This window comes from Daktulosphaira vitifoliae, unplaced genomic scaffold (assembly GCF_025091365.1).
Source record: "Daktulosphaira vitifoliae isolate Bord-2020 unplaced genomic scaffold, ASM2509136v1 Scaffold_3, whole genome shotgun sequence".
Taxonomy (NCBI): Eukaryota; Metazoa; Arthropoda; class Insecta; order Hemiptera; family Phylloxeridae; genus Daktulosphaira; species Daktulosphaira vitifoliae.
The window spans coordinates 5613348-5627869 of NW_026099574.1; the positions used below are offsets into that span (position 1 = coordinate 5613348).

The 14522-nt window shown below is 24.3% G+C and overlaps 1 protein-coding gene across 2 annotated transcripts; it reads left to right on the top strand.

Annotated features, from left to right (window-relative positions):
• The first annotated feature begins 732 nt into the window (after positions 1-732).
• LOC126901083 (facilitated trehalose transporter Tret1-like) lies at positions 733-11947 on the top strand. Of its 2 annotated transcripts, none has more exons than XM_050677304.1 (8): positions 733-897; positions 6346-6447; positions 7626-7723; positions 9304-9442; positions 9518-9903; positions 10101-10448; positions 10513-10778; positions 11303-11947. In XM_050677304.1, exons 3-8 carry the CDS (start codon positions 7658-7660, stop codon positions 11559-11561), a joined length of 1464 nt encoding a protein of 487 aa, XP_050533261.1. In that variant the 5' UTR covers positions 733-897; positions 6346-6447; positions 7626-7657; the 3' UTR covers positions 11562-11947. The 2 variants fall into 2 exon arrangements, with proteins under 2 accessions (XP_050533261.1, XP_050533260.1); XM_050677303.1 differs by lacking the exon at positions 733-897 and adding an exon at positions 5755-6284.
• Positions 11948-14522: the final 2575 nt, after the last annotated feature.

Here is a 14522-nt window from a genome sequence, read left to right on the forward strand (position 1 = left end):
AAATAATTACCCTTTAAAATTACCCTTACCGAGTAAAATATAATAATACTTTAATAACTATTTATAATTAATGGAGCTATTTTTTTTACCATATTTATGAAAAATTAAACACATGTTACAGTTTTCTTTTTCCAAACCTTGTATTATTGTTCAGTTGTACATTGTATTGAAAAATGAGTGAATTCATTGAGCTGTTTTTCGAATAACGTAAGTACTGGCATATGATATAATTTTTAACACTTCAATTTTTTTACGATTTTTAATGATTGATAATGAATAATGATTAATTCTCAATAAATGAGCTTGAAAATTTTTTAATTTTGTATTATAATAAAATTTTATAATATGAAATAATGTAACACATGTACATTATTTCATTATAAACATTTTTATGAATAAATTTAAACTCAGTAACATTTCCTCTGAGAATATTTAAACCATTTATTAATTCACTTATAAATCATAAATATCAATTAACAGAGCTAACATACGGCGTGATTAGTGAGAGATGAATATGATTTATTACTTAATTAAAGCAAAATTTTGATTTTTTATTATTTGTTTTTGAGTACGTATAATTTTGAGTAAAATCAAAAATGGTGTTAACTAATAATTAATAATACAAAGTAAAGTCCAAATGTTTAAATAAACGATGGAGTATTATCATATTTGATTGTACAAAATAATAATAATGACTATTATGCTATCAGTTCACTTACCTCAGATAAACTCTTACTAATTCATTCTGAAAAAAATGTGTATGTAGTAAAGTTAGTTATTTAGTCAACAAAATTTCCTTGATCTCAAAATAACAACTGTTTATAATTATATTGTTATTAGTCTTTAAGTACTTGTCAAGCCATAAAGAAACCTAAACGACACTTCATTAAAATTTTAGTAAGTTAATGTTTTGTATATTTATAATTAACTATTAGTAAAATAAATGAAATTGTAATAATGTTTGAAATAATATCTTTTTTGTAATAAAAAACCAGTCTATTTCGGGCAAACATTTTATTAACACTTTATTCATCAAGGGAATAATGTGCTAATCATTTTTAGGAATAAAATTATTATAGGGGTTTTAAAATTACAATTTATTTTAATATTTTTATTTTCTTTTTAATAAATAAACGTACTGTTGTTTGAAAATAGACTTGCTTCAATATTCTTAGTACTATAGTCGTGACTATAGTACAAAGATCAACATACCCTGCAGAGTTTATTGATATAAGATACATAAAAATCGAATATGTAATAATAATAACACAGTGTATAAATCCAGTGTATTATTATTATCAAGTGTCATTTATAGCTTTACGAGTAATATGTTTTCTTTATAACTGTACATCGTGTTGTTTATTTAAAAAGTTGTCAATCGTTGTCTCGTTTTAACTTATCTTTAACAAGTATATTAACACGAATTTGACATTGATAGCTGAAATATAAATAGGTAGAACGTTATAAAATTTTTTGTTAAATCGTTACTATTTTATCAATTCCGTTGGTAATTGTTTCGGCAAATTGGCTTTCACAGTATATGACCTAGGGAGACTAAGGGAATGCCGGTCACCCGAAATTTTTTTAAACTAAAACACTGAATTATAGGAATATTATAATTGTTATTGTTACCTAAAATATGATTACTAGTTGTAATGTAATATTTTTTTTATCATCAGAATATCGTTTTCATTTTATTGTTAACGGACATATCAACATTTTTGCGATTGTCAACTTAACATCAATTGTAGAAATTCTTATCTAACATATGTTAGATAAGAATTTCTATGGAAATGATAAATGGTTTTACTTAATGGATAAATTGATTATAGTCAGATGTATGCTAAAGGGGTTAATAATAGTCAATATAAAGGGAAAATACCGGGAAAAAACACTATATTTATTAATTTTTTTTTTAATTACATTTTAATTTAATAAACTTGTAATCTTGACATAATGTAATCAACATAATAATCCTTTATTTTCAATGGAATTCAAAATATTTAAAAAGAATAATTTTGAATTATATCAAAAACCATCAAAGTTACCGTTATTACTTTAATTCTCCACATCAAATGAATTTTATAAAAATTATTAATACATTAATTTAGTTAATGTAGTATTAAAAGAGCTATATTCACAATATCGATTATTTATTTATTTATGTAAATGTATTTAATGAGTTTAAATTTTAATTGGTTTATATATGTAGTATAACCCCTATGTAAAAATAGTCCTAGTCAAATTGAATTTTAAAAAAAATTAAATTAATATTATAAAATAAATATAGATTTTAAGAACTTAAAACTTTGATATAATATAGCCTACATGTTAATGCTTAATTGCCAAGTTATTTTTAAATATTAAAATGAAAAGCATTTGAGTTACATCAAATACCGCTTAGGTGGCCGACATTCCTCTAGTCTCCTACCCTATAAAAGCTATTTATTTTCATTTTCAAAATTGAATTTTAAGTCATTAAAAAATTCACCGCCAGAACGCTATAACATTATCATTTTATTGTTTACTACAATTAGAAACATTTTTAAAAGCGCAGTCAAAATAATTTAAGATGAAATTATATCCTTATCACAAAAAATATAAAATTAATGATGTGCTGCTTAATCATAAAAGTTCTTTTCTCATGCCGCATCCGGGCAATTATAATTTATTGATAATGTACAAAAATTGTCTTGTATTTTAAATAGAAATAATGAGAATAAAAGGTTATTTCTCAACTCTTGTTCAATTATTACATTTTGATAAACAGATGAAACAAAAATATTTTTTTTCTTTAAATACCTTAGGTATTTTCCTTTCATTTATATATATATATATATGTGTTCAATTATTTATGTTTATTCTTTAGGTCAAACAGTATAATCATAGGTGCTGCTACCGAAGGCTGAGAATAATTTAACTTTGTTAACTTTTTTCATTATTTCTCCGTAAAAATGACTACACTAATTTATCAATATCAATGTTATACTAAATTTAATTGCTATTATTAGTGTTTATTTTTATTTTTTCATAGTGTAACATGTTTTTAAATGGAATGGGTATTAAAAAAACCCCAGCACAGGGGGGTCGCGGCACAGTAGTGACATGGCATAGTTGAATCAAGTATAATGATAACTGACAGTGATTAAAATCACTATCAAAATAAAACGCTTCGATGCAAATCTTTAGAGTGTTTAATTTTAAAAAATTGGTGTATTATTCCAAAAGCTACATGATCTGCTAGTTCCTTATTAATATCCTAATTAAGATAAAATATGTCGAATGAAAAAGGGATTATAAAAAAATATTATTTTTCATAAAAAAATTGTGTTGATCCATACATTTTTTTCATAATAAAGTACATTACATTAGCTTTAATTTAAGATATATATAAAAGTGTCAGACCTTCCGGAACATTTTCAAAAGTTAAGTTGAAAAAGTAAATTTTTTGTGAAAAAGTTGTCATTTTAAATCCCCCTGTGGGTAGGGAAAGGGTTAAATTTATAAAAAAAATATACTAAATGATTGGTAAAGACATCAAGCATCTATAAAATAAAAATTATATTGATATGTTCATTTTTGAAAAAGTTACGGTAGTTTTTAGTAAAAAAAATTGAAAAAATTTTGAAAATTAGCGATTATTAAATTAGTAATTTTTTTGGCGGTTTCCCCATTTACGGGGAACGAGGGAAATTTTTTCAATTTTTAAGGGTAATGTCTTCAACTAGATACGATTTGTGATCTTTTGACGTATCGTTGAAAGAAATCCATTCAGTGAGAGCTGAGTAAAAGTGGTAACAGACACAAAAAAAAAAAAAAAACACATCATTGTAAAACCAATACCTTCTCAGCTTCGCATGCGAAAGTTCGCTAAAATGCGAACTTTACAATCAATTTTTTTTTAAATATTGAGCAATCTAAATGACCGTTTATAATTTTGAATATAATTAAAATATCAGACTGTAATCTTCTTTGATATAATAATAATAATCCATATTGTTTCGCGACTTTATCCAATAGAGCATTTGTCTGATTTATTTTATATGTTATCGTTCCAATAAATATTTTTTGTGTTTATCAAACTTGCGTTGGATTCCATATTATTGACTCCATGAGGAGATTTGCAATGAACAAGGATCTCCTGAACCTCTAGAACGATTAGGATCGTTATAAATAACGTAATCGAGCAGGGTATATCAACAAAGAATTATGTTTGATTATTATATATTTACTTAATTTTTTATATTTTCAATTTTTGATAATTTGATAAACATATTGATTTATCACTGATTTTAAAACCACTTTATAGTAATTTGGATTTTAAATTATAATAGATGATTATGATTTCCTGATTGTAAATTTTTTTTTTAACTGATGCAAAATTTTTTTAAAACCAATAAGGTTGCATAATTTTTGTCTTCCGACGGTGTCTAACTGACCCATACTCAATTATTAAACTGACTATTTAAGAATCTTGGAGAATTTTTTTTAAGTTCGTAATTTTTATTTGCACACCATTTAGTGTTTGTGCATTGAAATGTTGTTTGTATTTTGTGTCATATTAACAGAAAACATAAATAACACGGTATCTACAAATTGTATAATAATTATTTTAGAGTTTTCTTTTGCATACCAGTTTTGCTCAATAACAATTAGTTGTTTATTATTAAATATTATTTTGAATACACATTTTGATTATATTTTTTGTAGACATATAATAAGACATTAAGATATTATTTTATGGGATATGTTTTCTAATCATTTGTATTTTTTTTGGGTACTGAAACTATAGTATATTTGGTCTCTGCATTTAGGGCATAATTAGTTTATTANTGAATACACATTTTGATTATATTTTTTGTAGACATATAATAAGACATTAAGATATTATTTTATGGGATATGTTTTTCTAATCATTTGTATTTTTTTTGGGTACTGAAACTATAGTATATTTGGTCTCTGCATTTAGGGCATAATTAGTTTATTATAGTTTGACATAAATATGAAATTTTGGATCCAACACAAACCTTTAGAAGTGATTTAAAATAAGAAAATGTATACTCTTATTTTTTTTATTTTCATTAACATCTAATAATTATTAGACGATAAAGAAAATTTGTATTGAGGAATTTAAATTTACTTTTTTTTATTCGAAATTCTATATTATAGTAACACATTAGAGGCAATAATTTCATAACACAATTTTATTAATGTTTTTAATTCAAAAATAGTGTTATAATGCGTTGTAGGCACGTGATTAGGGCTCATCAGGTCTAAGTCGGAGCTCCAGCTAGGCGGAGCTATTTATAAGTTATACATTTTTTATTCTTTTATTTTATCTTTAGTAAAACAACCTAATTTTACTTCAATACTAAGTGCAGGATGATCATTGTTAATCAGGACTAGTGCAGTTTCTAATAATATTAGCATAGTATTAAACTCATTCAATAAAACTTAATCAAGTGAGATCTATCAAATTTAAGACATTATTAAATTTTTGAAATAAATAACTCTTAAATAATGTTTCAGCTTTATCCAACAATGTTCCATTAATAATTAAACCCAAATCACAATTACATAAATGTAAATTCGACTAATTAAAATCACCTGTTATCAAGATATTTGTGTTAACACATTTTTTTTTAATTATTTAACCTACAGCATCCATATAAATTTCATGGCTGCTTAAATAGCTAGACGGGGAGGGGGATGTAGTAAATTTACTATAACCAACTATAACATTGAACAGCTGTTCAATACCAACTATAACATTGAACAGCTGTTCAAGACGATCACAAACAACCAGTTTGACAAGGTCTAAATCATATTTTTTTAACACGCTTATTTTATACAAATATAAAACCTCCACCTCTTAACTAAGAACGGGTACTTCTATTTCTATCAACATAATCCCCAGAAAAACCTAATTACGTATCAGTTATATCAGCTTATATAGCCACGTTTCACATAAAACGAAAAAATCTAAATTAAAACATGAAAATTTTCATTATAGTAAATTAATTTTAGTAGGTATACCTCGTAAATTTTGGTACAATTCATACAACTTTTTTATTTATAATTAATACAATAAATATTATTTAAACAGTATTTACATTAAGTTTGAAATAGTATCCTTGTGGTAATAAACTAGTTTTTTGGACACAAGGTACTGTCTACTATTGAAATATTTAATAACCCATCTTAAATATTCACTCTTTAGCTTTTCTAACAATTTAGAAAGTAAACTAGTTATATGATCTCTTTGAGCAGCTGAGAAATCTTTGGTAACTCAATCATTTTTATCAATAAACAAACAGTATTACATAGTTTAATTTTAAATTTTAGCACAGAAATAACAGCAATATCTGAATTCAATTCAAATTGGTCGCGATACTGAATTTACCAAGTCGTTTACACCCTTTAAAATTAATTGAAGGAGCCATACCAGTAAGTAAATTTTTTACAGCTTATAATAGCCATAATATTTATTCATCTAACACTTCAGATATACCATAAACATTAAACATACAAAATCTCATAATTTGATCATTAACTTCTTCAACAATTTTATCTGTTTGTGTAGTGGAATGTGATTCGGAAATAGTACTTTGCTCTTATAAAAAGCAAAGTAGAATTTTATTTTTTAACATTAACATTTAACATTACTTGGCCGAAGGTTTATTAACGTGTTGTTTAAAAGACACCATATTGTTTTCTAAGGCGCTAAGTTTTTTATGGATACTTCTAACTCTAATTCAATAAAACTTTTAAGAGAGTTATCGTAACTCAAAACTTAATATAATAAATAAAATGGTATAAACTCTTGTTTGCTTTTGAACTAAATAATAAAATATTAAAACTTGATAAAATTTAAAGGTGTGTTGGATATAAGTGAGAGTTACTTTCATTAGGGATATGATTTCAAGGGTTATAAAATAATATAAGTACTAATTCGTATTGATTTGAAATCTTACCAAATAATTTTTCTTTATTCTTATAATAACTTCAGTGACAGTATTAAGTAATATCTGTTAAACGAAATAACACAAATCTGACTTTTAGTTCACAAATTGAATACGTAAGAATTCGACAATGATGATCACAATTTTTACGTGATGATGTTGAAAGTATATCACGACAGAGTTTAATAAATTATATATATTTAATAAGATCATTACTTTTTATTCCCAATTACTTACCTATTAGTAGTAGTTGTAACTGGTCTATATATTAATTTCATGTATAAATAATATGAAACTAATTAATTTAAAATATATATTAAATATACTAAATTAAATTCAATAAATTGATGAAAAGAAACACAAACACTTGTTGATGCTTGATAGTCAACTATGTACTATTTATAATAAATATTGTAATCGACGAAAGGAAAATTCTACTTAATTTAGTTTTAAATGTTTTTATATATATAAAATGTATTAAAGTTCTTACAAAATAACTCTATACATTAGAGGAACAATAATCAATTAAATGATCATGGTCATGATAAATGTATGTAATATTTATCAACAATACAATGTTATAGAATAATATTTTATTTGACAAATATTATTTTAAGTCGATTGATGATGTCTCACATTATTAATCATATTTGTTTTTTTCAGAAGTTAACATTACTGCTGTGAAATTTTAAAACATGATTGACAAGGATGTAATAGTCGGTTGTAATCGAAATTATGACCAAAAAGCGTTACTAGCACAAGTGAGTAATTTGAAAATTAATTATAATTATAAACAGAGTGATCCTTTTATTACAAAATACTAAGTTATTAATATTTTAAAATATTAACTGGAGATAAGGACAGGCTTATGGATATTGTTTTCCTAAAGCATTTTGCAGCGTCGATCCTTCTTCCCTCAAGAAATAAAAATATTCACATTTCTTTAAAATCTGTTATTGGAAAAAATATAGTTGCCGATCTTAAAAGTATATGAAGTGATCATAAAAAAATACTTCATAATTGATAAAACGAAAAACATGTGTAACTAAAGAAAGCCAAAAAATTACAATTATTCAGAATAATTGTAATTTTGTTAGTAATTGAGTGGTTAATAATACATGTATGTTTATAGTACTAGTAATATTTTATTATTTTAAATAATTTAAAGAACAAAGTAGGAAGGTCATTATTATTATTATTACTTTTTTTAGTAATTTGTTGGTTGTTTATTTATTTTCAAAGTATAATAAAACGAGTTATTGCACAATTATATCATATTAAAAATCATTATATTATGATTATATTTTTAAACATGACCAATACAATGTTTTTCTTTCTTCGTGTAAGACAAACTAAGATTAAAAGAAACATTTATTATTAATTCGTACGAGTACTGTTTATTTCATCCAGTTATTTATATCATAATACAAATTAATATTTTGTTTCAATTTTACCATTTGCATAACATAATGTTTGTAATAACTTTGTTAAACATCAAGTAAACATATATGTACAGATGAATAAATATGTATATTTATTTATTTGGTAATTTCGAATATACACTAAGAAAGTAAAAGTTGTAACCAAAAATTACCAAATAAATTTCCATGTATCAAAATGCAATATGTCTTTTTATTGGAACTAGAGCATAGACCGTTTAAAAACTTTTGGCACACCGAAATTTTATGTTTTACCAACTTATTAACCGATAAATAACAATTGAACTGTTCATCATAACACTTGATCGTATTTTAGTTTGAAACTTTTTCGTAGTTTCTTTTAGAAATTGAATTTTTTTCCATTAGTTTTAGTTAATAGAAATCCACTGAGATTATCTCAGTTATACAATATAGTATTTTTATTATACGAACTTCAACGACGCTATATACTTATTTTATATATTAAAACACTTGTAACTCAATAAGTAATTGTACTAAAATTGTTATTTCCCATTAAAATTGTTTGTGCGAAAGTTAAAAAAACGGCTATTTTATAATTAAAATTAATTTTAAATTTTTTATTATTAAAAAGAAATAATAAAATATATGATTTCAACGTAGTTTAAGAGTGCATAAATTATTATAAAAAATTGCCCAAAATATTTAAGTTATTAGATTTTTCAAAATATCATGGATCATTTTTTATTACATTATAAAAAATTTTAAGAACTAATTTAAAATTAAGTGAGAAGGTTCTATAAGTTCTTCTAATTTAAATCAAAGTGTACAAATTAATTAAATTAATGTCGCTAGCCAAAACAATTGTCATTTTAAAAATACACTATTAATGATAAATAATTATAAAATTATGAATGTGTACTAATTTTGTATATATTTTTTAGTTATTTGCTGTTATAACTCAAAGTTTGCTGCTTGTTAATTTGGGAATGGAAATAATGATGCCTACGCTGGTACTTGGTGAATTGTATAAAAATAGTAACATTGGCTTTTCTTTAACTGATACTGAAGCCTCTTGGTATGGTAAGTTTTTGCCACTTTTGACTGAACAATAATAAAATTATTTGTGTTATATTGTTAAAAAAAAAAAATTAATAGGAAGTATTTTGTTTGTCTGTCAACCACCCGGTAGCTTCATCGCAGGATTTTTACAAGAGAAGATTGGAAGAAAACGCTGTATGATTCTAGCAATCGTTCCCAGTTTTATCGGCTGGATACTGCTGTACTTCTGTTACTCTTCTACGATGCTCTTTATAGCTACAGTGTCGATGGGGTTAGGCATAGGGTTTTGCGAGGCACCTGTTTTCTCTTATATTGGAGAGGTAACAGAGCCTAGACTCAGAGGACAAATGTCTTCATTGGCTAGCGCCGGAGTCATGTTTGGCGCCATAATAAACTCCTCATTGGGATTCTTTTTTGGTTCAAGAATTACAGCATTAATAAGCTTAATAATTCCAATAAGTTGCGTTTGTCTTATTTGTATGGTATGTAATTAATGCATAAATTTATAGTTATTAATATTGAAAATTTATCTCATTTAAGTTATACATTGCTAATTTTAATAGTAAGTAATCATCTGATCAATAACTTAATAAGAAAAATCTTCACTATTTTACGATATCATTTTGTTATTCTATATTATGTACTTATATTTGTGACTATAATTTATCTATTGAACTAGATACCAGAATCACCAATATGGTTTTTGACCAAAGGTCGAACTGAAGATGCTAGAAAATCATTATGCTGGTTAAGAGGTTGGGTTTATCCTTCAGAAATTGAAGAAGAATTCAATGAAATAGTCCGTTACGTCGAGTTATCTGGAAATAAAAATGAAAATAAAATTCAAAACGACGTCAAGATGACCTCGAAAATAGCGATGTTTAAAAATCCCATGGTTTATAGACCATTAAGAATGCTGCTATTATTTTTTATGTTCTCTCAATTACTCAGTATTATCCCTGTCAGACCATATATAATGAATTTATTGACTGAAGTTGGTTTAGGGAAAAATCAAACCTTAATAGTGGTAATTTGAAGCTTTAAGTTAATGATTGATTAAAATACTATTAAATGCCCTTTGATTGTTAAAGATGTTTTTGTCAATATCACAAATCATTCCATGTATCATGACGACTATGCTTGTTAAAATAGTTGGAAAACGATTTTTAGCATTATTTGCATTGTCAGCAAACACAATGATCTTATTAGCATTTGGCGTCTACCTGATATTAATAAAAGCTGGAATATTTACAAGCATTCCATGGATATTCTTTTTGTTGATATTCGCCATTTATTTTTTCGCTTATACCTTAATAGCTGTACCGTGGATGGTGATCAGTGAAATATATCCAAATAAGTAAATAAGCACTTTATTTTAAAACTCAGAAATTATACATGAAAAATTGAGATTTTAGAACTAAAAGCAAAAAAAATTAAATTATTAAATTAAAAGTAATGTTGCAATAAATTTCATTGCTTATATTTAAAGTAATACTACAGTTGAAATATTAATAATTTTAAGGATTCCTATTTAAATATTATTAGTGTATAAATATAATCAAATATATATTCTAAAATTTAATTTATTTTTCTTTGATAAACATTACTCTTAATAAGTAAATTTATTCATATAAATTCTTTATAAGTCAATTTATAAAAATAGATTATAAAATAATACATAAAAAAAAATTATGAATCTTCATAAAAACAATATACAGTTTCGAATTCATATCGATTATATTAAAAACTTTAATTAAATTTTAATGATTTATCGGTTTTGTTTTTGAGAAAATATTTTTAATAATAATAATAAATTATCTATCCTACACATTTTAGTCACCTCTATTTTAATTATCACAAAACCTTTTTTTTTATTTACAGTGTTCGAAGTGTTGCAACTGGAATATCATCAGCGTTTTCCTACATTTTAATGTTTTTATGGGCAAAGTCATATCTAAGTATTGAAGAATTTTTATCTCTTGAATATACTATGATTTTATTTGGTTCAATTGGAATAATTGGAATATTTTACTTATATTTCAATTTACCGGAAACAGAAAATAAAACTTTAATGGAAATTGAAGACTATTTTATTTCAAAGAAAAAAAATCATTCAATAAATGACGATATAAAAATGTAATGAAATCAACGTGAATATTTTAGTAATTTATCATTATAAACTATTACTGTAATGTTAAGTAAATTTTTTGTATTGTGTATTTTATGATGTTAAAAAATAGACTAAAGGCAATTTATACATTGAAAAATTATATTATTAGTTAAACTTTTTTATTAATTTATAATTTTAGATAACTATTTACAAACTAAAAGTGTAAGTCATATTCCTTATTTACTTGATACGTACAATGACCACCTAATTTTACTTTATGTATTTTATACTTTGACTTGTGTTTTAGTTAAATTAATTTTGCTAAATGTAAAACAATTATTTTAGATTAAATTTTTTATAAATGTTTTTAATTGATTTATTAATATTTGAATATGCAATTTTTAATAAAAGAAATATATTGAGTTGAATTTATAATTTATTATTATTATTATTTTTTATATAACATCAATTTCTTATTCGTTGGCTAATTCATTTTATGTTTCATCTGAGACACATATATTTACTATTAAAATTCTAAAATGTCACTAGTGAGTAGAAAAAAGTAGCAATTATGTTCAATGTTCGTAACTTTAATAATATACATACGAATGACGCATCAAGATTGATTAAAGTATGGCTTTTAATGAAGCAAATTCCAACCTCAACAATAAAAGAAGTGCTAAATAAACTTTAAACAATTATCTATTTAATTATTAACTTGTTATTACATACATTTGAGAACATATTAAATTCTTGTTAATGTTCTCAATTTTTCGTGAAAAAAATTAAAGTAGTTATGGTCGTTTTAGCTATTCCACAAACAAATTACTCAAAAAATATATACAGCTATTGGTTTTGATCCACTGGAAATTTGATTAATTCTAAACTAATTAGGTATAACTACTTTTTGACGAAGAAAATTATTAATATGTATATATAATTATATATGTAACATATAATTATAATAAAATCGTAACTACTAGTTATAGCTTTTTGTTAAGTTTGATGAATATAATATTTTATATTTAAATTTTAAATGTTTAGAAATTAGCCTATTTTAATAGGTAGGTTACAAAAGCATGTGCAGTTAAAAAAAAAACGGTAGCACAGTGTAAGCGTAGCATAGTTGGGACTAGTAAAGATGATATCTGACAGTGATTAAAATCACTATCTAAGAAACGATTCGATGCAAAACTGTAGATAGTGTTTAATTTTAAGAAATTAGTGGATTATTGAAAAGCAAATTCTACTCAAAAAGAATTACGAAAAATTGCAAAAAAATCATAGGCAATGATTTTTACTGAATCCGGCAAATGTTCGTCGCATTCGTTTTTTGATAAATTTGGCAATTTAAGCTGATTTAACTGTTAAAATTAAATTTTTCGACTTTAAAGAAAAAAAAATTGAAATAAGTTTAATATTACGTCAATTAATTTTATATAATATTCATGAAAATCAGTGTACCTCTTATAAGGTATTTTAAAATAAATTAAAATACAATACTAAGAATTTTAACACAAAAATAGCATGTTTTTTAACTACAGCAACTATTTGTAAATATAAAATGTCGTCGGTACAATTTTTTTTTTTGAACTTATAGTGTATAAAATTATTTTTATTTTACATATCTTTGAAACTCGGAGTATTTCCGTAACATTTTCAAAACTAAAGTTGAAAAAGTTAAATTTTTGTGCACAAGTTGCTATTTTGAATCCCCTCCTGTGGGCAGATAAAGGGTCAAATTTTCAAAAAATTTATATCGAATGAAAAAAAATATCTAAGGTTAAAATATAAAAAAGAATTATTTTGAATTGTTAATTTTTCAATAAGTTATGGCAATTTTTTAGAAAAAAACGTTTAAATAATGTTTAGCGATTTTATAAATGGTAATTTTTTGGTGGATTTTTACTATTTACGGGGAACGAGGACAATATTTTCAATTTTTGATAGTAAAAAAAAAAAACACACAGCATAGTAAAATTAATACGTTCTCAGCTTCGCATCAAAGCTAAAAGACCCAGCACAGGAGTGTCGCAGCACAGTGGTGACATGGCATAGTTGGATCAAGTATAATAATATCTGACAGTGATTAAAATCACTATCATAAAAAACGATTCGATGCAAATCTTTAGATAGTGTTTAATTTTAAATATAGGTGGATTATTCCAAAAGCTACATGATCTGCTATTTCCTTATTTATATTCTGATTAAGATAAAGTATGTCGAATAAAAAAGGGAATATTAAAAAACATTATTTCTCATATAAAAATGTTGTTGATCCATACGCTTTCCAATAAGTTATAGCATTATAAAATTAAAAATGTAAAAAATAGAATCGAGTATTTTAACACAAAAAAAGCATAAGGAAGCCATTTTCACTGTGTTGACAAAATAAAGTCTAAAATTTTCTTTTTAATATTAAAGTATATTACATAAGCTTTAATTTAAGATATATATAAAAGTGTCAGTATTTCCGGAACACTTTTAGAAGTTAAATTAAAAAGTTAATTTTTTGTGAAAAAGTTGTCATTTTGAATTCCTCCCTGTGGCCAGGTAAAGGGTCAAATTTATAAAAAAAATATATCAAATGATAGGTAAAGACATTATGCATCTATAAAAAAAATGATATTGATTTATTCATTTTTGAAAAAGTTATGGCAGTTTTAAGTAAAGAAATTTTCGAAAATTAGCGATTTTTAAATTTGTAATTTTTTGGGAGATTCCCCCATTTACGGAGAACGAGGGAAATTTTTTCAATTTTTGAGGGTAATGTCTTCAACTAGATACGATTTGTGATATTTTAATATATTGTTGAAAAAAATCGGTTCGGTGAGAGCTGAGAAAAGTGCTAACAGACACAAAAAAAAAAAAACACATCATAATAAAATAAATACCATCTCAGCTTCGCATCGAAGCTAAAATGAATTTGTTCATCTAAATTGTAGAATTGTATAATCTAAATGAGGCAAATTATGAATATATTGATACATT

What these genes read in the sequence shown, in the direction of transcription:
- LOC126901083 (XM_050677304.1), top strand. Translation starts at nt 7,658, where the DNA reads ATGATTGACAAGGATGTAATAGTCGGTTGTAATCGAAATTATGACCAA. An exon ending in AAAAAGCGTTACTAGCACAA is followed by an intron (nt 7,724 to 9,303) that starts GTGAGTAATTTG and finishes TATATTTTTTAG; the next exon opens with TTATTTGCTGTTATAACTCA. An exon ending in GCGTTTGTCTTATTTGTATG is followed by an intron (nt 9,904 to 10,100) that starts GTATGTAATTAA and finishes CTATTGAACTAG; the next exon opens with ATACCAGAATCACCAATATG.